General features: G+C 61.4%; 1 protein-coding gene across 6 annotated transcripts; it reads right to left on the reverse strand.

The window, feature by feature from the left end:
• Positions 1-877: 877 nt before the first annotated feature.
• Positions 878-27,079, reverse strand: NHSL2 (NHS like 2). Of its 6 annotated transcripts, none has more exons than XM_039731117.1 (9): positions 13,653-13,895; positions 10,954-11,154; positions 7,641-7,793; positions 6,681-6,817; positions 6,389-6,593; positions 5,391-5,471; positions 2,115-4,304; positions 1,886-2,018; positions 878-1,559 (listed from the first exon to the last, which is right to left on the reverse strand). In XM_039731117.1, exons 1-9 carry the CDS (start codon positions 13,855-13,857, stop codon positions 1,247-1,249), a joined length of 3,618 nt encoding a protein of 1,205 aa, XP_039587051.1. In that variant the 5' UTR covers positions 13,858-13,895; the 3' UTR covers positions 878-1,246. The 6 variants fall into 6 exon arrangements, with proteins under 6 accessions (XP_039587051.1, XP_039587050.1, XP_039587052.1 ...); XM_039731116.1 differs by having other exon boundaries at positions 5,391-5,522; positions 13,653-13,894; XM_039731118.1 differs by lacking the exons at positions 10,954-11,154; positions 13,653-13,895 and adding an exon at positions 26,744-27,079 and having other exon boundaries at positions 5,391-5,522.
• Between the last annotated feature and the right edge of the window lie 475 nt (positions 27,080-27,554).

Here is a 27,554-nt window from a genome sequence, read left to right on the forward strand (position 1 = left end):
GTGCGGCTGTGCTCCTGCTCAGAGCTCATGTTTCCTCCCTGCCCCACCCTGAGCACCACCACAGCCTCTGTTACTGGCTGCTGGGCCCCCATGCTGAAGCCAGGCCAGGAAGAGGCAGCTGGGAGTGAGGGGGACACATCCCACCCAGGGACGTGCACACCCTCTTCCATGGCCCCGTGCACATGCCCTGATGGCACATGTCCCATTCGGCCTTGCTCAGCTCCCTGGTGGCCAGTGGGCACAGGTGAGTGGTGGGCAACCCTGGGGGGACCCCGGCGTCACCAGGGAGGTGGCTCAGGTGATGTCCATCTGGATTCCAGCCACCATCTTGATAGCATCTCAGGACCTCTGGTGGCCAGGGCAGTAGAAGTTGTCACAGGGTCTGTCGTGGAGATGCAGCAGGCAGAGCTGGGAACGAGCTTCCTTTGCATGGCACAGCACCCTCATTGGCCCAGTTGGCAGCTGGGTGCAGGACCCCCGGCATGGGGGCTGGCAGGGAGTAGGGTGGCTGCCAGACCCCCTGTGCACTGAGGCCAGGGGGACTGGCAGTGGAGGTGACCCCAGGGTTTGTTTTTGGACTGAGAGCTGAGGAGCTCCAAAATGCAGCATTTTGGGGGCTTTCAAGGGGTGGGGGTTTGGCTTGAGGTGGTGGCGCTGGCTACGGACGCCAGGTGCCAGTTCCCTGTGTGACAGGGAGGATGCTCAGGGCAATGACAGGGAACCTCCTGTGAATCTTCAAAAGCAGCTGCAGATCCAGCCGAACCCCTGGCATCTTCCCAAAGTGCATCTGTGTGTCCAGCTGAATTCAACCAGGGGATCTCTGCATGGGAAACTCAAGGTACAATGTCAAAGGGTAGAGAATCAAACATCACCATTGTGCATTAGAAAATCTGTTTAAAGTACCACATGCCAAAGGGACCAAAGAGTCTCAAGTTGCTTTCCTGCGGGCATGGGGCAACTCCAGGGGCTGTGATCCTGTTCTGCTTCCTGGGCAGGTGCCTTCAATCCCAGGAGCTGGCTCAGCTAGGGCCAGTTCCGGCCACTTCCCTTGTGGGAAGGGCCCAGATTTATGACAGCTTGGGGTCCAGCCACTGCCTCTCTGCCAGCAGCTCTCCAAGTAAGGAAGAAAAAGCAGAAGAACCCCCCAGCAGGATACAGGGGCTCCCCAGCATCCAGGACAGCCCTTTGCAGCAGCACTCCCTCTGCAGCCATCGCCACCCCTCCAGCTGGAGGGGCCCCTGTGTGGTCAGGGCTGGCTTTTGGGGCTGTTTGCACCGTCCAGCTCAGGGGCAAACTCTGTGATAACCCTCCGGGCCAGCGGGTTCGTGGTCTTGAGCAGTTCGGCGGCAGATGGCCGAGTACCAGGGCTTGTTTTACTGCTTTTCTTCTGGAGCAGGGCTTTAAAATCCTCATTCCTGCTGGAAGACTTCCCACTGCTGCTCGCTGCTGCCAGAGACTCACCAGCTGGGGAGCCTGAAGTCTTTACAGGTGAGTGGGAGGTGGGTCGGCTGCTGAAGGTGTCACCAGGCTCTTTCCGCCCCAAGACCTTCCTCTTTGACCTAGGCACCAAAGGGACATGGGTGAGAGCAGTCTGGGGCTGGGGTGAGGTCCCAGAGAGAGGGGCATGGTAGTGCCCAGCCTGCTCTGCTGGGGCAAGGTGACAACATGAGCATGGCAGGTGGTGCTCCTGGCAGGTAGGACTAATCTGGACCCTCCCTGCTGGTTGCACTCTGCTCAAAGTAGCAGCAACTGGGCTGTCCCCAAGGATGAACATTGGCCCCAGTATGGAAAATGGAGCTGTCATGGTGGAGGGACACTACACTACACTCAGAGCTGTGACAGTGGATGCAGGGGCTGTCGTCTCCAGTGCATGCACCAGCCTTACCTGTGGATCACTGTGAAGAGATCCTCCGTAGTGCGGGATGTTGTGAACACCTCATCGTCCTCCTCCACGATGGACTCAGCTGTCTTGTCGCTGGCAAAGCTCTTCTCTTCTGTGCCGGCTTCTGCTGAGCTGCCTGTGGGCAGAGAGAAGACAGCAGTGATTCCCCTGTGCAGCATGGGGAATGCTTATCCCTCAGGTGATCCCACCACAGGGGTGGAGAGAGCCTCACCTTGCTCTGAGTCAGGCTTGCTGGCAGGCATAGTACCCACAGCCTTGGGGGATGGTGGATCCTCAGCGTCAGGGTCACAGCAGGTGGGGTCAGTGTCCAGGGTGATGATGGGGCTGGGGGTGGGTGGCAGGTCCCCCACAGCAGCTCCCAGCTGTGCTGGGGCTGGGATAAGCGGCAGGTACAGCACGCTGGGCTTTTTGGGCACTGGGGGGGGCACCTTGGCCTTCCTGCGCTCCCCCTCAGCACCACTCCGCTCTGGCCGCAGCTCGTCCAGGCTGCCCTGTGAGAGCCGCCGGGGCCCTGCTGGGGTCAGGGACAAGTGGGGCTCCCCCAGACCCCTCCTCAGCTCCCCTCTCCGCAGCACCACGAAGGCATCATGTGCCAGCTCCTTCTCCTTGGCGGTAGTGCCTGGTGGGGATTTGGGGGACAGAGGACCCTCCTCCTGCAGAACTGGGGGCTTAGGCAGGATGCACGGGGGGCGCCTGGCCAGTGGTGGCTTCTCTGCCACGGGTGGCTTCACTTTTCTCTCTGGCCCTGGGCATGGGATGTGTGCTGGCTCCTCTGTGTGCTCTGGGCCATCAGCGTTGTCCTCTGGCTCTGAGCGGCTGATGGAGCGGAGGCGGACAGAGCGCAGGTCAGACTGTGTCACCACGGGCATGATGGGTGTGATGGGACTGGTCTTCTGGGCCAGCTTGCTGCCAAAGGTGGAGTCAGAGTGGTGCCGGCTGACCTTAGTCTTCCCCTTCAGGGAGATCTTCAGCCCTGAGAGGTCAAGGTGGGCGGGTGGAGTCAGTGGGAGGTCGAAGGACAGCCTGCCCTTGGGGCTCCTCTCCATGGGGGACGTGGGGGGCAGAGAGGATTTCCTCTCAGGGACCAGTGGCCTCACACGCACTTGGTGTGGGGAGTGCCCGAGGATGGTGGAGGTGGGTACGGTGGGGGTTGGGGTCTCTGACTGACTGGAGTACCCGCTGGATGGGGACATTAGCCCTGTGGGCCTGCCTGGTGAGGATGTCTTGAGGTCTGCCTCAGCAGAGAGCTGGGAGGGTGTCGTGGCCCTGGACACTGAAGGGGACACAAGGGACTCAGAGCTGCCCCGTGTCTTGGCACACTCAACAGCTGTGGTCCCTGTGGTTGTGCTTGAGCCAGAGAGGGACTGGTAGGGATCACTGCCAGCCCTCCAGTCTGTGAGGTGCCACTGGTGTGGGGCAGTTGTGCTGTTGGGCTCTCTGCCTGCACTCCCCTGGGGGTCGGCGTGCACCAGCCGATGACCCTGGAGCTCTGGTGGGATGCACAGGCTCTTGGGCCGCTGGTCCTTAGGCAGTGCCGCACTGAGCCCCACATCCCCGTCCTGCCCCTCTTTGATCAGCGAGACGCTGCGTGTGGGAGGCGAGGGCTTCTTCTTGGCCTTCTTCAGGGAGATGCTCTTGGAGCGCCGCCGCCGCTGCCCCTCAGGCTCCAGCCCCAGGGAGATGTTGTCAGTACTGGTGCTGCCCTCAGAGCTGGCGCTGGGGTAGCCCAGGGCATAGTTGGCGCTGCCCCGCCGGGTCTCAGCATATGCAATGTCCACAGAGCAGAGGGACCCAGAGTCAGTGGGCACTGACAGCGACCGCTCACGGAACCGGCACCCTGCCCGCTCCACCTCCAGCTGTGCTGGGCCTGCTGCTGGCTCCAGCTCCTCTCCGCTTCCTGGCAAGAAATTCCCCTTGGCTCCCTGGATGCACACGGAGCTGGGGGGGGAAGCAGGCACTGGGCCAGAGAAAAAGCTGGGCCCATTGCTGCCCATGCACTCTTCTGTGGCATTGAAGAAGGAGGTGGAGGCGGCAGGTGAACCTGGGCTGGGTGATGGGATGAAGCCGCCTGGCGAGGTGCAGGTGGGCCCCTTGCCTGGGCCAGTGGTGAGGTTGGGGGGGCTCCCATAACCCAGGGGGGTCGAGGGTGGAGAAAAAGGGGTGCTCTGTGTCCCATTGCAGGCACTGGCACAGGGGTTGGCTGCCCCATCCATGGCAGCAGGTGGCTGGCAGCAGCGGGCCCCAAGGTCACTGAAGGTCTTCCTCAGTGGGGCTGAGAGGGGTGGACGAGGGCTGATCTCCTGAGGCGTCGTTCCCCTGCTTGTGGTCTCAGGCACAAAGCTGCAGGACAGGGACTCACCAATGGGTGTGTGTGTGCTGGATGTGGGGCCGTTGGCGCTGCCTGCAGGGAGAAACACAGCCTGGTGAGCACTATCCTGGCTCCCTCACAGGAATGTAGCCCTGCTCTGCATGCTGTCGCAGCCTGTCTTGAGGCTGCATCTCTGCCCAGGCATAAAATGTGGATCTGTTGGCTGGAATGTGCCATGGATAAATAAACAGCCATGGCAGGAGGCTCTACCCATGGGGACATGAGTCCCATGGCAACCAAAGTGTTGCCCTGGTGCTGCTCCATGGTGGGGACACAGATGCGGTTCAGGAGGAACCAGGTCAGGAATTGCCAGCTGGGACAGGGAGGGACATGGTGGCTCACAGTGCCACCCCATCACAGGAGCCAGCAACCCTGCTCTGAACACCCCCAGCAGACAGGGATGCTCAAGGCTGTGGTGGGCTGAGGTCTGACTGACGCCAAGCAGGAGCCGTGACCATCCTGTTGACGGTCTGACCACTGTCATGGGAAGAAGCCTTCCTCCTACCCCGTGAAAACTGCCTTGGAGCAGCTGCTGCCATGGCTTCTCCCCCTGTCTCTACCTGCTCCAGAGAGAGGCTGGCTCTGATTTCTCTACACCTTCCAAAGGGCACAACAGGACAAAGCCCCTGAGCCACAGTGGCTGCTGCTCCCAAGGGTCCAATGGCAGCCTGGAAGCACTCCAGGCACTCTCACATGCACTCCAGGCACTCTCACATGGCATGGCCAGCTCGCCAGCCCCATCAAAGACCTGGCCAGGTGTGTGCCCCACAGCCATGGCACCCAGACAGGGTCTGCTCATGGGGAAGGTGGTCACAGGGAGCTATTGGAGCTGAGGCTGGGTGACTCCCACCTCAGAATCCTGACTCAGGATTAAGGGGCTGTCCCTGATGCCATGCCAGTTGCAGGCCAGCCCAGTGTCACCAGTGAGCCCAGCACCTCAGGGCCTTGGGAGGGCACAGAGTCAGTGTGATGCCTGCACCTCCCTGTGGTCTGGGTGTCCCCAGGAGCCCGTCTGTGCCTGGACTGGCTGCCAGCCCCAGGATGGCTGTGCCACCATCAGGGCAGTTCTAGGGGTTGCCAGCCCTGCCCGGGTGCTGCCTGCGCGGTTCTTGCCATCACCTTGGTCTCGCAGGGACAGGTTAGGGAATCCAATAATGGTCCGTCTACGCCGCAGGGTGGACTTTGGGTTCATCGCGGTCTCTGTGTTAAACAGGGAGTGACGAGCACTCGCGTGCCTAGCAAAGTGCTGCCCTGTAGCCAAAACAAACAGCGGTACGCCGCGGTGCCGGGAGCCGCTGCTGGGCCGGGAGCTCAGCCCCCTCCATCACCCTGTTCTCTGTGTGTCCCCAGCCTGGGATGGTGACACAGGTGGGAGTGTGGGATGCAGGATGTGGGATGGTGTGAGCTATGTGGGGTGAGCACCAGGGAAATGGAGGCATGGTGGGAATGCTGCAGATGGAGGTGGGATTGATGGAAAGCCACAGAGACCAGCCCTGCACTGCGTCTGTGTTAGTGTGGCTGGGCCCCATGGTGTTGAGCTAGACTGGGGATGGTTACATGAGGCATGGAGAGGGAAAAGGGACCAATGTGGCCCTGGCACAGCTCTCCATGATGGAGGGAAAGTGCAGAGAGACACCTCTGCCCTTCAGAAGGGGCACCTCACCCAGCCACCAGCCCCCAACTCTGACCTGGGCCAGAGCATGGCACCTGCATCTGCAAGGACTGGGCAGGACCATGCTGCTGGGAGCTGCAGCCCTGAGAGGATGAGCAGATGGACAGACGGGAGACAGGTGAGATGGTGCACAGTGTGTGGTAAGAGCCCGGGTGACAACAGACCTGGCTGGCTGGGCATTACATCAGGGATGTGAGACCTGCCAGCAGCATGGCCAGCAGACCAGATGCACAAAGCTGCAGACAGCACGAGAGATGGCTGGGAGTGATGGATGCCAGCATGGCCCTGCTGTCCCCTCTCTGCCCTGGTGCCCACCTAACCCACAGGAACACAGCCTGCAGCCACAGCTCCCTCCCACCACCCGTCCCCTGCCCCAGATGGCTGCGGGGGCACATCTCTGCCTGCACCCTGTGTCCCCCCGCCTCGCCACGGGGTGCTGCCCTACCAGAGACATTGATGGGGACAATGTTGGTCTGGATGGAGCTGGGCTGGTGCCACTGCTTCTCCTCCACGGGGGGCAAGGGAAAGGCCCTGGGCCAGGGGGGCTGCTTGTCCGGGCTGGTGGGGAGGCTCAGGGAGGTGTCAGGAGGCCGAGCACTGAGCACAGTGCTGCTGGTGGTCTCCTCTTCAGCCGTTCGCTGGCTCGGGGGCTACGGGGAGAAAGGCATGTCAGCCACTAAAGGACAAGGGTGGAACAAACAGGGACTTGCTGCCCGCCCTACCACCTCAGAACTCACCATAAGCACGAACTCAAGGCGCTTGGCAGGTGGGGGTCGAGGGGATGGTTCAGGGGAGGTGTCGGGGGGCAGGTGACCAGCAGCGCGGAAGGTCTGCCCGGTGACCCTGCTCTCGGTGTACTGCTCCTCATACTCCTCTGCAAGAAAAACAGCACCTGGGACCCTGCTCCTGCTGCCAGATCCCAGAGCAGGGGGGCATGTGAAGGGATGGTGACTGTCCCCTCTGGCTAGCTGGCCATCCCTGCTCAGGACAGACAGCTCAGAAGGTGAGGAAGGGAGACCCCCAGGAGGGGAACTGAAGAAGTACAAAGACGCCAGCAGCTTGCCCCACTCCTCCCGGGGTGCAGTCAGGTGATGTGGTGGGTCTCACTGGGAAACAGCCCCACTGGGGACAGCCAGGAACTCAGTGTGTCCCCATCCTGTAATTGTTGAGCTAATTAATGCTGGTGGCTGTGGACTGGCGGAAAGCAGGGCTGCTCAGGCTGACTTAATGAGATTACAAGCTGGGGGATGGCTGGGCTGCTGATCTCATCTTGATGCTTGAGGAGCATCTGAGCCAGGGCCATGTGACAGCCTGGGCCAGAGACTGGAAGGAAACAAAATCACTGGCCACGTTGATCAAGTTAGGCAGATTAGCGGTAGGTCCCTTAGGCTCTCATGAGAACTGTGCTGTGTAGGGGCTCGTGGGTGCCCTGGTGGCCCCACTGGCATCAGTGGCACCAGCAGGCAATCCTGGTACCAGTTACTTTGGCACTTGCAGCCGTGACTTGGGAGCAGAGATCAGTGAGGGACTCCTGGAGGCTGGGACCCCCAGGACCCAACTCCTGTGGCCTGGTGAGGTCCAAGGAGTGGCTCAGACATGCATGTGGGAGATGAGCTCACTTTCATGGTGGTCACCTAGCCCAGGCAGCACCCACCCACCACCCTCACCCAGCCCACTCCAGCCCCTCTCCTTGTTACCTTGCAGCAAGCTCTGGAGGTTGAGCTGGGCCTCCTGGTGCAGCTGCTCCATGCCCGGTGGGCGCCCAGCTGCCAGGAAGACGTTCACAGGCTGCTGCCATGGCAGCTTGGCAGGGGCGGCTTTCTTGCTCTCGAGGTCCAGGTTAGAGGTGGCTGCAGGCAGGGGAGAGTGGGGTCAGAGGCAGATGGGGGGCAGCTTCCCTGCGGGTGCTGCCGTGAGACATTACAGTGGCAGCACAATGCTCATCCCACCCCAGCTCTCCAGGAATGCCGGGGTGTGCTGCATCCCACCCTGGCAGGCTGCTGGGACCAGCCCTCAGTGCCGCCGCCACTCTGGGGGCTGGACGCTGTCCCTGAGGGCTGCCAAGAAGGGAGCTGGCTGAAATTGGGGAAGGAAGCCAGTACTGCCACCCGTGCCTAACCGCGCCCGGGCGCAGGAAACGCTGCACACTCTGGTGGAGCAACATCCTGGCAGTGGAGGAGCAGAAGTTGCAACTGAAAGGCAGGAGTCAGGAACCTGCTGCTTCCATTGCACTGCAGCTCAGGGCTCACATGCTCTTCCCCAGCATGGACACCCCCAAAGCTCTCCAGGGAAGGAAACCTCTTTGAGGATTGCTCAGACCCTCTGAAACACCCCGATGGGTGGAAAAGTCCCTGGGAGCAGGATCTGGGCTCAGCAGTGAATTGGCCCTGTGGGGAGCTGAGCGCTGCTCCCACAAACATACTTTGCCATGGGAACACTGCAGCCCTGCCTACACTGCTCTGAGTGGAAGTGGGTTTGTACCCAGCATGGATTCAAGGGAGTGCCACCATTGGCACACTGCCTCCAAGGGCACCCATGCCCTGTCAGGCACAGAGTGGGTCTCCATGAGCTTTACACAGCGATATGGATGACCAGGATCTCATCCCTGGATATGTAGGGCTCATCCTCCACTCCATGGTCTTGTCCCCATCCCCATCATTTGAGATGCTCTGATTACCAGTGTGTGTGACAAACACTTCCCCTCTGCCCCCTGCAGTGCAGTGCCTGGCCCCAGGAACACACCACTGCCCTGCTGCCAAAGCCTGCTCCGTGCCAGGTCCCAGGTGAGGCAGCAGAAGCAATCCCACATACCTGGGAAGGGGAATGGCCCCAAAACAGCTGTGGGACGCCCAGCACAAGCCACATTTCCCTCTGCCTCCATTGGTCAGGAAGCTGTGGTCCAGCTCATCTGCACTTCACTGTGAGCATCCCCCCTGCTGCTCATGGTGCCATTCTGCCCCCATGTGCCTTCCTGCCTGCAGATGCCCTCCTGCCTACAACACTCCTGTGCCCCTGGGTGCCCTCATGCCCACCCTTCCCCTAGCTAATGGAGCCTGCACAATGCCCAGCACCCCAAAGCAAGGTGCCATGTCCCCACCCTAGTTACTTTTACAATTTGTTTCCATAACAACGGGCCTTAACACTGGGGTTTTTTTTTTTCCCTTTTTTTTTCCCCATTCCTCCTCCTCTAAATAATTTGACTTGTTTCCATACCAACCAAGAGGTGTTGGGGTGTATATGTGGATGTGTGTGCCATGCACAGGGCAAGGTTGGGCATCTGCCCAAAAACCTGACCTCCAGTGCCAGGGGCAGAGACCACACCTTCCCCTCTGCAGACTCCAAACCCCACAATCTGTTGTTTTTGGCGAGGTGGGGGATCCAGTGCTACCCGTCATTTCTGAGAACAGCCCAGTGGTGCACCCCAAATCCTGGCTTGCTGCACCCCCTGCCTGGCTCATGCAGCCCCAGCCTTTGGTCTCAGCACAGCTGATGATCCTCACCTTTTGCCCATATATCCCCCTGCAGCCACCCTCCACCAAGGGCTCAGGGACATCCTGAGCAGCCCCTGCTGCCCCTGCAGCTCTCCAAGCCCCTACTGCCATGCCCGGAATACGGGAGCTCACCTCTGCTCCTCGGCCCTGCTGCCGAGTCACCCCAGCCACCCACGTCGGGTGCCGACCACGTGGGCAAACCACAGCAGCGAGGCCGGGGCCGCCCTGGGCGCGGCGGAAGCGTGGCAGCACCCACGCCCAGCACCCTGCCCCGCTGCGGGGCAGCTCTGGCCACAAGGGAACACACAGTGCTGGGGTCCTCCTCCGTGGAGCTTCCCCCCCTTTGCTGACACATGCTCATTTGGGACTGTGAGTGACACTGCAGTCCTGAGCCGGTGTGGGCTGTGCTGCAGGCACTGCTGGGCTGCTGACATTGCCGAGGTGCTGGAATCACCAAGGCACAGGCACCGTGGGCTCCATCTTCCCAGCAGGGGAGAAGGGGCGGGGGCAAGAACCGATGAGATGAGCACTCTCCTGGCGCCCAGATGCCCCAAACATGCACTGCAAGGACAGCGCTGTGCCAGAGTGAGCAGCACCCTGAGGCTTTGGCTCCCTGGGAGCAGCCACTCTGAGGGTGTTTCGCAAGCAGTGGCTCTGAGGGTGTTTTGGGAGTAGCACGCCAAGCCCAGCACCGCATGGCAGCTCGGCAATGGGGTGTAAGGAGCCAGCAGTCCTGGTTCAGTGTCACTGCCACAGTGCTCCTGAGAGACAGGCAGTGTTTGGGAGCAGCCTATGCAGGCTCAGTACAAGGGGAGGTTGTAAGTGTCCAAGGAAGCCCAGCTGCCACCTCCATCTGTGGGCATGGGATGCCCCAGCCAAGCGGGAGTGTCCAGCAAGAGGAGACAGTGGCTGGCCAGGATAGCAGAGCTGAGCTGAGCCAATGCCCTTGGCAGTGACCCTCCTACCACTCTTATCAGCAACAGGCTCAGAGCACAAAATACCTCTGAGGGGTTCTCACCCCGTAGCAAACGACTGCACGACATGAAGGCATCCTGGGACAGCAGAGCCAGAGGGACAGCTCCATCCCACCAACCCCAGCAATCTAGACCTAAACCTGGCCAGCCTTTCTGCTGAGGAAAACTGAGGCATGGCTGGTGGGGGTTCACCACACTCCTTGATGGCACCAGGCACCCTCCTGGCCCCAGGGTGTGCAGAGAGGAGCAGGCAGCATCCCCTGCCCTGCCTGCCAATGGACATCTGCCTGGAATGTTCCCAGAGTCAGCACCATCAGCTGCAACAGATGCAGCAGCCTCGGAGTCCTGCTGAGCATGAACCAGTGTCCAGGCTCAGGGTGTTGTGGCCATGGCGGGTACACAACGACTGAGGCTGAATTCCAGGGAAGTTCACTTGAAGGGGAGCTGAGCTCTACTCTCTCCTGCAGGAACGGCATCCCTGCAGGACCCCCAGCCCCTCAGTATCTCCTGAGTCACCCCTGCTCCATGCCAGTATCCCTACTCACCCACAGCCCAGGCATCCCGAATCCACAAGGAGATATTTGACAGAGCCATCAGAGCTGTTTCAATCCAGGCTGAAGCTCCTGTGAAACGATCCTCTCGCTTGAATTCACTGCCAAACTTCTCCCTCTTAGGCTTGCTCCCCACGTGCAGGAGGTGCCGGGGGCACGTCTGGAGCCGCTCGGACCCTCTGCCAGCGTGGAGCACTGTCAGGAATGATGTAACGGCAGCAGCAGGCGATGCGCCATCAGCAGAGCAGCCATGGCAACGGGCACAGCGGCAGCTGCCGCCGCCGGTCCGGAGCACCGAGCACGCCGGAGGGCGAGGGCAGTGAACCTGGGGGCCGAGCCCGATCCTGACAGCAGCCCGAGCCCGCCGGCCGGAGCGGGTGCCGCAGTGCCGGCACCGAGCGCCACCAGCTTCAAGCGAGAGCCGCGGCCTGCCCTCGATCCCGGACTGCTCGCTGCCGGCGCGTGCGGCTTGGGGACATTGCCGTGGAATGAGCCAGGCGCATGCTGCTCCACGGCGAGCGGAGAGGAAGTGAAAAGAGCACACAGAGGGAGCTGGCAGCAGCCGCAGAAACACCTCCTGTCCTAAGCTCACCCCCTGCCGAACCGGACCTGCCGGACCAGCTCCCTGCGGGATGTGGAGCTGCGTCCACGTGCACGACAGCCTCAGGGCCGGATGCCCACCCAGCTCTGAATGAAATCCTGAAGCGACCCCCTGCTGACACCCCCAGACCCAGTGCCACAAGGCAGTGGTGCTCACTGAGCAGACCTGCCCCGAGTGCCACTTGCACATGCTGTGCCTGGGATGAGCCCTCACTGGGGAAGCCAAGAGACTGTGCTTTCTCCAAATCTGACCCTCTCCAGGACACCTCCCGCTCTCACATGTCTGGTGGCACAGCTTCAATCCCCCAGCGAGGCAGGGCCACCTGCACAGGTGTCTGACCTGCTGGTGGTTGAGGCCAGAGGGGCAGAAAGCCTTTCAGAGGCGCCATGCCCAGACCCCAGCTTGGCCATGCCAGGACCCTGGTACAGCACGTCCCCGTGCTCCCACACAGATGCCCAGCAGGACCAGAGGCACTGAGAAACAACACTGTCTTGACACACCGGATCTGCCGGAGGTTTTCGGCTCTTCTGCTCTCCCAAGCTCCCTGTCTAACAAGGAATCAGCTGCTTTTTGTAGTGATGGGAGATAAAGGCACTGCAGAAGTTGCTGGTGGCAGGGCAGATTTGGCAGCTGTGAGGGTCCCTCAGCTCATGGGGAGAAAGCTGGATTATGTGAGGTTTCTATGAAAACCACTAGCAGCAAACCAGTCCATAAGGTCCCTGTCCATCGGCAGGACTCAGAGCTGCAGTGTGCAAGGACACTCAGTCCCAGCAGCAGTGCCATGGCCCCTGGTCAGGGAGTTTTGGCAGGCCGGGAGGTGTGTGTGCTGCAGGATTTGGCCGGCAAGCCTGGCCCAGGAGGAACCCACTGTGCCATTTGCCCGTGCTGTGGGGATGGGAACCGCCCACAGCTGTGCTGGCAGCAGGGCTTGGCCCAGGACCATGCTAGCCAAGGTGGACTCAGGCTGCTCCCTGACAGGGGCTGAGATCCATTGCTCCCAGGGCCAGAGCAGCAGCACTAGGACAGGCACCAGAGCCCCAGAGCCTGGCTGGACCCAAATTCCTGCACCAAGCCCTCCACCATGGGCAGTAGGACCAGCGCCCAGAGCCTTCTCCCAGCCCTGTTGTGGCTCCTTGGGAGCCTGGCGCCCTCCTCATACTGCAGCCCTCACTCTTCCATGCTTCCCAGCAAAACTCCAGCCACAAATCTTTCCTGAGAGCCTCAGGAAGCCTGGCATGGCAACCTGTCAGACCCAGCCGGTCTTGGCAGCCCAATATCACTGCGCCATGGCCAAAGGAACCACTGGGCACAGAGTGGCCATGGCTGGTTGCCCACCAGCCTTCCCACGGTGATGTCCTCAGCCTGGCTGGGACTGTTTGGTGGCACATGGAAGCCCAGACAGTGCTCACCACTCTGCCCAGGGTGGGCTGCCTGTGCCAGAGGCTGCTTCCAGAGGCTGCTTCCAGGAAAGCATGGCTTCCCGAACTGTGCCCAGCTGGTTTTACACTCCGCGGGGCCAGGACAATGTGAGGAAGTCGCCTGAGAGGGAAATGTGGTCAGAGGCCCTGGGACAAAGGGGCCTGAGACCTGAAATCAGCTACAGGAGGACTGAGAGCAGTGACAACAGCGAGGGTCCTGGGTGTCTGTGATGTTTGTGTCGACCCTGTGTCCACGGTCCCATGGTCCTCCCTCCTGCTGTCAGCACCACGTGGAAGCTGCCAGGAGGGCACAGAACCACCGGGACAGGCAAAGCCTGTCTCCGCAGGACTGATGAGTGGTCAGTGGGACATGTGGGCTGGGAATCTCTGTCTTTCTCTTGCTTTGTCAGAGAAAGGACACCCGACTAGTCTGGGGTATGGCAGAAGGATTTAAAAGGGACAGGGACACTCCATAGCTCAAGTCAGTCTGGGGAAGGTGGCACAAAACTGGTACTGCTGGGCAGCACTGACCCTAGGGGCTATTGCATGGCCTCCAGAGGGTCTGTGCCCAAGAGCTGCCCCCAGGCCAGAGTCCTGCCCTGCAGAGTGAGCAGTGCCTGCAGATCCCACCGCCCCCACTGCCCGCCTCAGCCCTGCCCTACTGCCTGCCTTACCTGCCCGGTGCCAGGGTGCCAGGAGCCACTCCACCTTGGCCATGGCTGTGAGTGCCGGGGGAGGCCGCTCGCTGCGGCCACCCAGGAGCTCCTGCCTCAAACCAGGCCGAGAGCACTGAGCTTCTCCCCGTCCTCGCTGCCTCCAGCTCCAGCGGGGAGAGGAAGCGACCAGGAACTGACTGTTTGAGTCAGCGCCACAGCCCATTGTCCTGGCCCCGGCCCCTCTTCCTTCCCCAGGGAAGGACGGTGGAGGGACTGTGACTCTGCACAGCCCATCCCACATCCACCCGCCCTGACGGTGGGTCACCCAGGAATGCACATCCCTCTAGGTACATCCCTGCTGCAGCACCTGGAGAGGGATACTATAGCCAGGACAGACTGGACTCCCTGAGCTGGACAGGGTCATGGAACCAAAATATCCCCCAGCTGTGGCTGCAGCACCATCTGAGAGTGGTGGGTGACCTGGGGGGACACAGCACATGGGGCCCTGTCCTCTCAGCAGAGCATGGCTGTTCCTACATGGAGCAATCACAAGACTCCTTGTGGGGAAACCAGCACCTGGAGCCTGTGGCTGCCCCTGGCCCGGCTGAACCGCTGCTCGCCAGCTCCCACAGTCCTTACAGCTAACAAAACCAGGGGCCCTCCTGAACCCCCTGGCTCTTACCTGGGAGCTGCCAGAGCTCCCAGAGCTTCATCTCACTTCAGCTCCTTCCAAAGACTGCAGCAAAGGCTCCTCAGGGACCACTTTCCCAGTGCCCCAGGGCTTTGTAAAGTTGAGCTGGCTCCTCCCAGAGGATGGAGGCTCCTGGGAGCCAGGGCTTCGGGAGAGCCAAGAATGCTGCCCCAAGCACAGGCTTCATTCAGGAACATTCCCCACTAGCAGCGACCCACACCCACCACAGGGCTGTTCCTTATGGAGCCTCAGCTCCCTCCCCTTAGCAGATAAGCTCCAGCCTGGATCTGCTGCCACCTCTCTGCATGGAAGCTTGTGTGCAACTGCTCAGGGATGCCCCAGGCACTGAGGTCCCAGCAGCCCTATGAGTGCCCAAGTATTTGTTCAAGCTTTACATCCAAGACAAGTTTTGAGCCATGCAGTGCCAAATCCCACCCTTCCCTGACCCCAGCAGCCAGATGCAGCTCTCTCCAGGGAGACCAGGCACCTGAGGGAGATCTGCTGGAGATCCCTAGGCTGGAGGGCAACTGTGACCTGAGGACAGAGATGAACCAGCCACGGCCTGGCCCCACAATCCTCCTTGGGCCCTCCCCACAGCTCCAAGAATTCCTTTGACAATCCAGAACTGTGATTAGTTCTCTGTCTGAGTGACACCAGGTGGGAGAGGCAGGCAGGGGGCAGAGGAGTGGCTGATGCCCTGGGCACTGCTCATCTTCTATGCCTGCAAATGGGAGCCAAGGGCACTGTGCTGGGTGGTGAATGGCACAGCATCCCTCATCCCCCACAACCTGTGGTCCAGGCACTGCTTCCCAGTAGGGAATAGGCCAGCATCCCATGATCCCTCTGAGTCCCACAGCTCCAAATCACTGCCTGCTTCCCATGGCCCCAAGAGGAGAGCCAAGGATGATGTGATGGACACCGACCAGCGCCATACCTCTCACCCCCTCCGACCTGCAGCTCAGCCTCTCTCCTGGTCGCCTCCTGTGCAACCCCAAGTTCTTGTGCCCCATTTCGGTGCTTTGCACCCACCGCTACAACAGCAGTTGCAAAATTAGACGACGTCAGGTTGTGCTGCCACCCTCTCTGCCCACTTATTATTAAGCTGTGACAGTCATTTCGGCTGTGACAAGCAGTTCCCATTCTCCTGCAGTTTCTAAGCAATCTTCCCGAGGTTTCTCCCAGGGCTGTCAGTTCCCTGCTGCTGCCCACACTGCTGTGTCCTGCTCCCAGCCAGCAGGCAGGGAAAGGGCAGCAGGAGCTGGGGCCAGCAGAGCCCAGCAGGCTGCACTCTGGGACTCCAGGACTCTGACGGGCCTGGTGCCAGGACTTGTGGCAGACCCCAACTCCCGGCTCTTCTGGCATTCCCAGGAGCTGGGCGGAAGAAGAGTTGGAGCACTGGGGAGGATTGCTGAACTGCCTGGACCAGCTACATGGGGACAAAGGAGTGACCAGACAGGTCCTGTTCTCTGACCCTGCTTCCTCAGAGGGCACCTGCCCTCACTGCCCACTCCCAGCTCCAAGTGAGTCCTCTGCTCCCTCTGCTCCCCCTGCTCCCCCTCAAAAAGCTCCCTGCAGAGCTGCAGGGCTGTCTGCCTCCCCGAGATTGTTTGTGGTACAGGAACCCCCAGACACCCACCACCACTGCGATTTGTGGGAGAAGGGAGCTGGGCTGCGGGGGCTGCACAGGCACCGGGCTCCCTGCCTGGGGGGGCCCAGCTCCGGGGACAGCAACTACAGGGGCAGGCTCCCCACACCTTGGGGCCGCATCCCTGTCCCCAGGGCTAGCTCCCCACTGCCGGGGCTGCAGCCCCAGGCCCAGGACTGGCTTCCCACACCTTGGGGCTGGATCCCCATGCCCAGGGCTGGTTCCCCAGTCCATGGGGCTGGCTCCCTGTAACCCGGGGCTGCATCCCCGTAGCTCGGACAGCCAGCACCTGTCCCACACGCGGGGGGACCGCGGTGGCCCCACCGCCAGCCCCATCCGTCAGGAGGGCAAGCCGTCCCCGTCAGGAGGCCAAGCCTCGGCCGGGTGACCTCTGCCCGTGTCCTCCAAGCGACCCACCGGCGCCGGGCAGCGAGGAGTGCCGAGCCGCAGCCCGAGCAAGCCCGAGCCGCCCCCCGTGCGCCGCCGCAGCCGGGGGTCGCGGGGGTGGCGGTGCTCCCGGGGGAGGTGATGGGGATGGCGGTACCGGAGCTGGACACCCCCCGGGGCGATAGGGATTGCGGGGTATCAGGGTGATTGCGGGGCGGTGCCGGGGCCGGGCACCCCGAGACCACTCGTGTGGGGATACCAGGGCTGGACAGCCCCCAAGGCGATACGATCGGGTCGGGGGCCCTCGGGCTGGGTAGCCCCTGGGGAGTTGTTTGGTTTAGGGATGAGTGGAGGGAGTCCTGGGGCTGGACAGCCCCCGGCGTGGTGGGGATGAGGTGGTGCCAGCGCTGGGCACCCCTGAGGCAATGAAGGTGTGAGGTCCTGGGGCTGGGCACACCAGGGGTGTTGGGGCTGGGTGGGGACCCCAATGGCCTGTGGGGTGGGTGGCTGATCAGGGGATGGATGGAGGCAAGGGGTCAGGGACTCTGACAGGAGGCAGAGGTCAGCTCCAAGAGCAGCTGGAGCCATGCACAGAGGGAAACAGGAGGTGTGGGAAGAGCTTTGGGCTGGGTTTGGTCAGGAAACCTGTGTGAGAGCTGCGAGACATTGCAAGAACCAGGCCTGGGGGTGATGCCATCTCAGGTAGGAGAAAACAGGGTCGTCTCTGTCTGCCAGTGCCTCCAAGGTCCCCATTCCTGGTATTGAGAGTCCCGGGCAGTGCCATGACTGCACAAAGCTCAGCTGCATGCAGGGACCCTCAGGAGCATTGGATCAGCTACTGCCCTTGGGCTTCTTCCCCTGGCTCAAACCTCATCATATCCTTCTCATGGGGAAAAAAGCCCTTCCAGAGTGTGGAAACCTGTCCAGCATGCCAAGCCTCCCACGTGCAGAGCACTTCACCCCTGGGAGCCAAGAGGCATTGGGATGGCTCAGCCCAGTCGCTGTGTCCCAGGACCCAGCATCCCTGACACACTGGATCTTGGCATTCATATAGCAACAGAAAGGACCAGAAAGCGCTGGGAGGTTGTTATGGAAACAGCCACAAATTGGATCAGTACTTGGTGCAAGGAGCAGTTTATGTGACTGATGTGGGAGCAGGTGGGTGTGACAGCCGCAGCGGTGCGGGGGCCCTGCGGTGGCACCCCGCTGCCCATGCTGTGTCCCTGTTCTGGGGCTGGGCTGTGGCAGTGCCTCACCTCTCAGGGACCCGGGCATGGGGCTGTAGGTACCTCACCCAGCCTCTGCACTCCCCAGGGAGGTGGATGACTGGGGCGAGTTGTGGGTGGTTCGCAGAAATTCCAAAAAGAAAATACTTTCTGCCACTTCCCCAAGCCCCAGCTGAGCCCAGCACACGGTGTCAGGCAGGGGGGCAGCGGCCCCTGCACAAACAGCCCCACCGTGAGTCATGGTGCTGCCATCCGACAGCGTGGCCATTGTTCTGCTCCCTGCCCTGGGGAGCCCCGCCGGGTGCCCATCACTCCGAGCCACTCGTCACCTTGTGCGGGGCAGCCCCAGACCCCGCATCCTCCTCGAGCCCCTGGGCACACACGGCTGCCTGCACTGTCCTGGCCACAGGGCGCCTGGGAGCCAGAGAGATCGGGTGGCTCATCCAGGACACCGGGCTCACCGTGCCGGGGCCCAGGGCAGGAGGGTGCAGGTGTCTGAGCGGGGAGGTGCCGGTGCCACGGCTCAGTCCGGCACGAGCGCGAGCGGCTCCGCTCTGCCTGCCCGGAGCAGACCCTCTCCTGGCAGAGAATGCAGCTATGAAGAAGCCATAAACATTTGCTAAGTGGCCGAGCCGGTTATTTTTGGGCCAAGAGGCCATATTAAAGCTCACAATCAGCGAGGCAGATGAGCTCATTGGAGAACAACGGCTTGGGGCCGGGCCAGAGCTGAGGAGCAGGGCCAGGGCTCCCAGCCCCGCATCGGCACCATGGCGAGTCACTCCCAGGGCTGTACTGGACCCTGAGAGGTGCCCCGTCCCAGCAGAGCCACCGGCAGGGTCCCCGCCAAGCTGGAGGGCAGAGCTGGGACACTGAGCCCCACAACAAACACCTTATGGTGCTGAAGGTGACCCCCAAGCTGCCCCCCGAGGCCTGGCAAGGGATCTGCGTGCAAGGCTGGAGGTGCCATGACACCTTCGTGCCACCTCGAGTCCCCTCCAGGCTCTGCATTCCTGGGATTCCTTCAGTGCACCAAACATACTTCTTGCTCTGTGGCCTGGTAACTGCACTGGGGGCCTGACTGTCCTGCCCAGGACTGGCGCTGTCAGGGCTGCCCTCCCTGTTCCCGCTGTGCCAGGGCTGCAGGATGCAGTCACCTGGCTCTGCTACACCCTTGGCAGTGTGAGAGCTCGGCATCAAGCGGTGTGTGGGGTCAGGTAGAGTGGACAGGGGTGCCCCAGCCCCCATCACCCCACAACCTGCTCCCACACCCCCAGAGCTTCCTCTGAATGCCCCCCAAAACAGCTGTGCCAGAGAGCAGCGCGGAGCCAGGCTGCCACCACGTGCCATGGCACCATCACTAGTACCTGTAATTTATGAGCCTCTTATGGCAGACGTGGGGTGCGAGGAGTGGCATTGGCACCTCCCCGGCACTGCCACTGGATCCCCCAGCCCTCTGCAGGGGCACGCCGTGCACCTTCCTCCCGGCAGGGTCTCTGGGGAGGCTTCCTGTCCCAGCCCGAGTGGGTGAGGAGGAAAAGGAGGGACACATCCAGTCCTTGGGCTGGGCACGGGCACTGCCAGGGAGCAGAGGGCACTGCACCCTCCCAGGGCTCTGCCCGCTGCCACCATCGATTTCTCCTGCCTGCGAGCCCCCTGTGATGGGCACTGGGTGCCCAGCTGGCCCCATCCCACCATCCCCATCCCTTGGTGCAGACAGGCAGGAGCGAGGAGCCGGGCAGGCAGCTGTGCCAGCCTTGGGGCTGCTGCTACCTGCACCCACCTGCAGTGACAGCCACCATGTCGCGCACTCACGACACCCTGCCTTTGTCCTGCGGTGCTGCTAGGCCCTCCCGGGGCAGGGCAGGGAGTCCCACAGGCAGGAAAGGACAAAACTCTTACTTACCCAACTCTGCCTCCTCCTCTTCCTCTCCCCAGCGGGCCCCAGGCCAGAGGTACGGCAGCAGCCGCACGCTCAGGGGATGCCCCGAGCCCCCATGGCCGGGATGGACCGGCGGCTGCCCTGGCCGGGAGCGGGAGACGGCCACAGCGCCAGCTCTGGCAGTCGCTTGCTCGCACTAAATCGAACCAGGTTTCTGGAGAAAGGCTGGATGGAAACGCTTCTCCCACCCCAGCCCAGGCCCTTCTTAAAGACATAGCTACACAGCCCTGCTGCGGGTGCTGGAGCCGTGGAGAGTGAGTGAGGATGGAGCATCCTGCCTGCCGCCGTCTTTCCTGTGGGTCTGAGAACCACAGCAAGGGATGAGATTGGTAGGGAGGAGATAACATCCCACACCTCTGCTGTCAGCTGTGCCAGCCTGCGTGGGTGCTGTGGGCAGTGCCAGCTGACCCTCCTCTAATTAGCAGGGGTCAGGCAGCCAGGTGAAGGTTTCCTGCAGCTGGCAGCACCCTATGGCTGTTAGGGAGGTGGCTGTCCATTCCCCCCTGCCCTTGGCTGGGGTCCCAGTGCAGCAGGAAGCGAGCTGGTCCCACACAGGCAGTGCCTTGCAGGTGGCCTCAGCAGCCCACGCTCTGCCTGACAGCCAGGACCACCCGGGAGGCTGCTGCTGCAGCTGTGGGGAGGGGAACACCCAGGGGTGGTCACCCCATGCTGGGTATGCAATGGGGGATCTGCTCTCCCTGCTCACAGGACACAGCTATGTGAGACGCCCTGGGGATGGCTATGACGGGATGGTGATGGACCTCTCCCTGTCCAGTGGAGAGATGTGGGCATTAGGCAGCCATGGCCACAGCAGCCAGCTGGGAGGGAAGGGAAAGCACTGGTTCAAAATCCTAAAACAGGGGGAGGTGATCTCAGGGCTGATCCGAGTCCCGCCATTTCCGCAGAGCACAGACCAAGCACAAGACAACTTGGGAGTGTCCTTCCAGAAGAACAGCACAGATCCTGGCACCCTCAGCACACCAGGAGCCCCCATCTCTGCAACAGACACACGTGTGCACACTCAGACATGTACAGTCACAGACACACGCGTGCACACTCAGACATGTACCGAATCACAGACATACATGTGTGCACAGACATGTACAGAATCACAGACACACACATGCCAGCGGGGTTTGCTTTGCACTGGGGATGTGCAGTGTCCTGCTGTCCCCTTCCTCCTGCCTGGGGACACTGAGTCAGGATCCAAGCTCACAGTGGGGCCATGCTGCTCCACATGGATGCAGTCAGCCACTCAGGGTGCCAGGAAGGGAGGAAATGGCCTCTCACAGCCACTTTCTGGGTAACAAGTGGAATTACCTTTTTCCCTCTCTGCTTCTATCTGCTGCCATTAATTAAGTCAAGGAGTAATGATCCTCCTCTGATCCCTGCACTGCCCACCATGCTCAGTCTCCCCATGCCACGCAGCTCATGCTGGCTCCTGGAGCTGTCCCCAGCTGCCAGACACTGTGCTGGGGTCAGGCTCCAGTGGACACACAGGAGCATGTTGATGGGCACTGCTGCAGAGCCGCACGCCTGCTGCTGCCCGAGGTGCCAGCCTGATTCCCTGCCAGGCATCCCGGTGCCAAGGTGAGCAGCCGGCGGGAGAGCAGGAGGAGGATGGCAGAGTCCGCTGGCATGGCTAGGAGAAGATTCTCTTTGCCAGCATCCTTGGTGTGTTTGGCACTGCGCCAGCTCCTGCTCAATCCAGACTTTGTGCTGGCAGCCAGTGGCTCCCGGGCACGCGCAGGGACTGGAGTGTGGCCAGCCCTGTGCCAGCACCTGCAGGGCAATGGGCATGGCCAGCGGGCATGGCGCTGGGCACTGGGGGAGTGCAGCCCAGGCTGGGAGCTGGAAACACATCCCCAAGGGACTGCTGGGCTCCTAAGCAGCCAGGAGGGTCCCTGGTGGGTTCCTGTGTCCCTCCCCAAGGGTCACCTGCTCTCTAAAGCACAGCCCTGCAGCCACTGGTGCCTCGCTGCCTGGATAACTTGCACAGGTGCCATGGGAGCCATCCTGCACTCCCACCTCTGCCTCCACGGAGCACCACGGAGCTCCCTACAGCTGGAGAGCTGCTGCCAAGGCACGCTCCAGCGCTTGCTTCCACACGGAGGTGAACACATCCCACATGCTGGCTTAGGATGATGCAGATTCCAAGGAGACACATAGTTGAAGCTAATCCATGTTCCTGGTCTGTAAATGCTGCCATATTCCCAGCCAAAGTGAGGCTGGAAGTGCTTCCTAAGAAGAACCAGGAGCAGGGGTGCTCATGGAATTCCTTCTAAGCTTGCTCTGCAGAGACGGGCCCTGGCAGGAGGAACCAGAAACACCAGGGGTGTCTGAGGCTGTGAGGGAACAGCAGTGGCTGTACTCCCTTGTGCTTTCATGCAGTTCTTACTGGGTGATGGGGGTCCCTCACCCCGGCTCTCCCCAGGGGACCTACTGCCCCTGAGGGCCACAGCCCAGCTCCTGAGCAAGAGCCACCAGCTCAGCTCTCACAGGACTCCTTCCAAAACACCAAGGGTGAAAACACTTTTTTTTGGAATGAGTGTTTAGATCCATCCAAGCAGGAATCTCAGCCCTGAAGAAAACCCAGCAGGGTGGAAGAGAGGTTGCAGCAATGAGCTGCAGATGCTATCCTCAACATCAGCTCTAACCGTGTCCCCTGTGTTCCCCCCAGCGTGGCCAGGCTCTGCAGGAACCCCACACCCATGGGCAGGGGAGCCAGGGGAAACGGTGGAGGTTGGAAAAGCCCAGACAGGGCTGCCCTTTCCTTGCAGGAACATCAGCAGGGTATCCCGCCCCTCACGCTGCCTGCAGCACACGTTTTCAGGGAGTGGCCACCAGCCCACTGCCGAAGACGGCTTTCATCCGGAGCAGGGCTGATGGGAGCCGTGTGTTATCCATCCAACCACCTCTCGCTGAGCCGTCAGACGGTTCCTGTTAAGAGGAGGGTGTGGCTCCTCTCCCCCTCCTCTGGCAGCCAAGCCAACTATCCAGCCTTGGTCCGCATCCCACTTCCCTCCCACAGCAGCAGCGTGGGGAGATGTGCTCGCCCCTCTGACACTGCAATCACCACTGGCTCAGGGAAATGTAGGCAGAGAAAATGTCTTGGAGGTCTGGAAGGGTTTTTGGAGCTGCTCTTACCTGCAGAGGAGGCTGCAGTGGGTTGTGGCTGGGATGAGCAGTGCTGAGCTCCTGAGGGGGAGGCCTCCACAAGCCCCTTCAGCACTACTGTGTAAGGCTTTGGCACTTCTGTGGGGTGGGCAACCCTCACCCCACACTGGCCACAGCCTGTCCTGGTGGCTAAGAAGGCTCCAAGAGCCATTTCACAGTGGTGGTTGTGGCCATGGCAGGCCAGGGCTGCTTGGGAAGAGAGCATCAGGGTGAACTGAGACCATGTCTCACTCTAAACTGACACCTCTTGTCTGAATTTGGGACATCTCCTTCCCATGGTCCTGCAGTCAGAGCTCTGCACCTTTGTTCTAACCTGACGGGCACTGACCCCATGGACAGGTGCTGACAAGGGCAGCTGTGTGGTCAAAAGAGTGGAGCTCAGGTAGGTTCATGTGGGTGAGCCTTGGGACTGCACTTACAGCTTCAGCCCCTGTCCCCTGTCCCAGGGACTGAAGGAGAGACAGCCACTTCAGTCTGGCAGGAAACTCTAGCATGTCAGAAGGGGTTTTCTTTCTTTCTTTCATTCCTTTGTAAAAAATCCAGTCTCAGAATATGGGGGAAAACATCTGTGCTAGCTCAGCCAGGGAAGAGCTGAGCAGAGGGTGTGGGGGGCAGCAGCTCTGGCTGGCTGACAGCTCTATCTTGATGGCTGGTTTCAGAGAAGGCTGGGAGGTCAGAGGATGGGAATGCTGCACATTGCAGCAGGAACAGTAAACAGCTGCTCCTGCCAGCACAGCCTGGGGTTCCTTCCAGAGAAGCGTCCTGCAGCTCTTCAGGGACTGCACCTTGAACAGCTCTCGGCGCTGGCCTCATCCTCTGCTTTGCTGAGATTTATTTCTGGAGCTGCAGGGTCCTGAAGAGGAGATTGAGTGATACCGGCATGTGTCACCCTCCAGGACGTGGCTGTGTCAGTGTGTCAGGGACGGGGGCCTGGTCCCTGCTCTGATCTGGCCGCAGTGGGACCTTGCACCCAGCCGTGGCGGGCTGCACCGAGGGATGAGGGATGCTCCCAGCTCCTGGTGACAGGCGTGAGCCCTCCCTGCTCCCGCCACGGCCAGTGAATCAGAGCAGAGGAATCCAACAGCCCTTGGCTGCCGTCTCCTGCTGGAAACAGCCACACGGCCTCGTCGGACAAGTGTTTCCCCAGCCCTTGCTGTGTGATTTCTTCATCTGGAAGGAACACTGCTCCTAGCATCTCCCCTTCCTCAGGAGGATAAGACAGCTTCCTCAGCTCACAGCCTCTGGAAACACCAATGGACATGTCCTGCACAGTGGTGACCTGAACCCCTGAGCCATGGGGTGAGGAGGCCCATGGCTTTTGAATCTTTCTAACCTGTCTGGTAGGAATCAAAACCAGGCAAAGGCTTGTGACCCAGCTGAGGAGGCCCAAATCTGGAAGTTGGCCCAAGGACCATGCTTGGGCAGGGGAAACCACCACAGGCCCATGGGAGCTGGAGTCAGGTGATCTGTGAGGGCTGGACAGCCACCCCCATGTCCTGCCTGCACTGCAGCTGGGCTTTGGTCATGCCTGGAGCATCTCTACATCCTGAGAGCTGTCTGGTCCCCATCTTGTGTGCTCAGAGGAGCTAAAGGATGGAACTACTCCAGCCCAGGGTGATGTTGGGTCTGCAGCAAGGACGTGCTGTGGCTGGTGTTGTCTGTCTCCAGCCCTGCCTGCGAGACACCTGCTGGATCTCCAGCCTGATCTCTCCCTGTCCTTACAAGCTGGCCAGACAGGCTGTGACATGTCACCTGGACCCACACTGCCTAAGTGGAGGCTGCACCAGGACATGACTGGTCCTGGGTGATCTCCCCTGGAGCATCTTCCATGGGCTTCCATACAATTTTAAGAGGGGAATCGTGATTTTTGCATTGGATCCTCTTGAAGAAATGAAAACAGAGGAGAAAATAAGCCCCAAACCCAGTGTGGAGCATTGTTAAAAGTTTGCTCCTCACTCCTGGGTCCCTGCTGTGCTGCAGCTCAGTGGGAAGTGTCCTCTCAAGGCCTGGGCAGCCATCACTCTCCCGCAGTTCTGGTGCCTCACAAGGAGCTCCCTTCCCCCCAAGACATGATTTGATCCCCCACCACGGACTGATGCTGGAGCACTTAGCAAAGCAAACTGCCACTGAAGTACCAGTCAAAATTTTGCTCTTTTCCCAAGTAAGTCCAGTCACACTGGAAGCTCTGGCATCCTGCTGGCTGGTAGTGGATGGATGTGGAGCAGGTGAGGGGGTGCATGGGCTGTGTTCCCTTAGGATGCAGGGAGAAATGAACCTCCTAAGCCTCCTGAGCAGCAGGAGTGCCACTGAGCAGCAATTGAAGGTGAGCTTGGTTCTCTTCATACTGCCCCATCCCTTCCCACAAGATAAATCATATCATTTTTATCATTATGTTCCTCTGACCCCAGCTCTGAGCCAGCCCAGCACATCTACTCACATGCATGTTCATGGCTCTGATGAGGAGCTGTAGCACAGGAGGACAATTTGCTGCTGCCTCACACACACACCGGCAGCTACCAGTGGTGTTGCTCGCCAGGTGCTTGGAATTAGCTGAACACAAGGGGGGCCTACACGCTCCACCTGCCCACAGCAGCACCAGCAGGCATCCCCTGACAATCCCCCCCACACCATCACTCTGCCATCCCCTACACCATCTCCTCCATGGTGTCCTGCACTGTCCCCCCCCACTAACGCCCTGCCACCACGGTGGCACACACACAGTGCTCCTGTGGCCACCTGGAGCAGTCCTGGCCTGCTGGCCAGACACAGGCAGTGAGGGACCATCTGGCTACGGGCACAATCAGCTCCTCCTCCAGCAGACCCTGGTCCAGCACGTACAGTGATGCTGCTGCCAGGTTTGACACATGCTGGTGCAGTGCACGGGTCAGCTGGGGTGATAGTGAAACCTCACTGTCCCCTCATTCATCCTGGGCATGCACAGGACAGTGGGAGCCCTTTCCCAGTCTAATGGATCCAGCGCTGTCAGGAGCAGTGCAGCTCCCACACTGAGCCTGGGTGCTCCACTGCTCCCAGCATCCGGGACGCTAGCTGTGAGGATCTGGCAGTCATTTCCCATGGCTCCAGGCAGATGGAGCACCAAGGGAGCTCTTGCGAGGGGATTTGCCGGCAGCAGAGGCACACGCTCTGCCAAGGGCCTGGGAAATGCGCGGTGCTTGAGGGGAACGTGCTGGAGAAGCATGGCCCTCCCTGCCCTGCAAAGCCTTTAAAATAAACTTCTATAAACAACTCCAAAATGAGCTTATTTTAAGATCCTCCGAAATGGTGCTGCCTGTTCCTGACCCAGCACAGCAGCCTGTGCCAGACCGAAATGCTTGGAATGGGAAGTGGAAGCAGTCCAAGGCAACCCAGACCCTGTGCCTGTCAGGAGGGGGGACAAGCTGACACAATGCCTAGATGTCAGCCCAGCATTTTCCCCAGATACACAACACCCCGAGTGAAAACTGCCCCACACTGGGCCTGACAGCCCCCTTGGTCCCCTGCCCCAGGATGAGGTGAAGCACCTGAGGCAGGGACAGTGTGGGGGTGGCAAGGGCCAGCCCTGACAGCCCGGTGTTCCGTTTTCTCAAAACAGCTCCTAGTAATTGCCGACACAGCATGAGGTGTGATTGGCTGGCAGCTTGGAAAATGCCCCCTGTGAGCAGGGAAATAAAGTGCGGGCACAAGGAAAGGGTGCAGGGTTGTCCTGGCCTCACCCCAGTGCCCCGGCCACCGGCATGCCAATGACACCTCACCCCAGCGCCACGGTTCCCTGGCCACTGGCACCATGGGCCTTGGCGAGGTATTGCCACCCCTACCCTGCTCCCTCAGCCCTCCCTGTTGATGGAGCAGGGATGACGGACCCCAAAGGCAGGAGCTGGCATGGGTCACCCGCCCGGGGAGGGCACACGGGGTGACAACGTCGGAGGGGCAGCAACGTAGCCCTGCGGCACTGGGGCAGGGAGCGGAGCCCTCGGAGCGGGAGGCGGCCCCAGCAGTGGAGACGGGGCCCGCAGGACGCCCCGTCCCACGGCCGGTGTCCCTTACCTGTGGCGGCGGCGCGGAGCGGGCGGCCCCGCAGCAGCGACTGCAGGCGGGCGGCGCGGCGGTGCAGGCGGGCGGCGCGACGGGCCAGCGCCCGCAGGTGGCCCTCGATGTCCCCCAGGAGAGCGACCGAGTGGCCGCAGAGCTCGGCCAGCTGCCGCAGCAGGGCGAGGGCCGCCAGGCTGCAGGTGTCCCGCAGATCGGTCAGCGGCCCCGCCGGCCGGACCCGCACTGCCACGCTCCGTCGGTAGAACGGCATGGGGCGGATCGGCTCGCGGCGGATCGGCTCCGTTTCCCCCGCTCCTGTTGCCCCCCGGCCCGGTTCGGTTCAGCCCAGGCAGGCACTGTTCCCCCCGTCGAGCCCCGCGGCTGCGAGGGCTGTGGTCCGGCCGCGGAGCCGGGGCTCGGAGCCGGTCTGTGGGAGGAGGAGGAGGAGGAGGAAGGGGAGGGAGGGGCGGCCCCGCTTAGGGATGCTCGGGCCGGCGGCGGGGCACGGCGGCAGGGGCTGCGGGGACGCTGCGGGCTGGCTGCCGGCCGGAGCCCCGGAGCTGGCGCGGCTCGGGCTGGGGTACGGGCGCCCGTGCCAGTGCCGGCTGCTCCCTCCGGGTGCCTTGCCCGGGGGCACGGGCACCCTTCGGCATCGGCAAGTCCCCGCTGCGGGCCCTCCAGAGTTGTTTCCAGCTGCAGCCATCCCTCCTGTGCTGGGGCCGAGGGCTTGCGGAGCCCCCCCGAACCCTGCCCGGCCTCCCCGGGCTCCGGGGCTTCAGTGTCCCTCGAGGCGGGCAGCGCCCAGCAGCCGCCGCAGGACAGAACA

This window comes from Passer montanus, unplaced genomic scaffold (assembly GCF_014805655.1).
Source record: "Passer montanus isolate IOZ18808 unplaced genomic scaffold, ASM1480565v1 scaffold76, whole genome shotgun sequence".
In the NCBI taxonomy this organism is placed as follows: domain Eukaryota; kingdom Metazoa; phylum Chordata; class Aves; order Passeriformes; family Passeridae; genus Passer; species Passer montanus.

Coding starts and splice junctions, on each gene's coding strand:
- NHSL2 (XM_039731112.1), bottom strand. CDS start 10,131: ATGCGGTGCTGGGCTTGGCGTGCTACTCCCAAAACACCCTCAGAGCCA. Junction 6,594..6,680: donor GCCTTGAGTTCGTGCTTATG/GTGAGTTCTGAG, acceptor TTCTCCCCGTAG/CCCCCGAGCCAGCGAACGGC. Junction 4,305..5,390: donor CCTGTCCCTGCGAGACCAAG/GTGATGGCAAGA, acceptor TTCTCCCTGCAG/GCAGCGCCAACGGCCCCACA.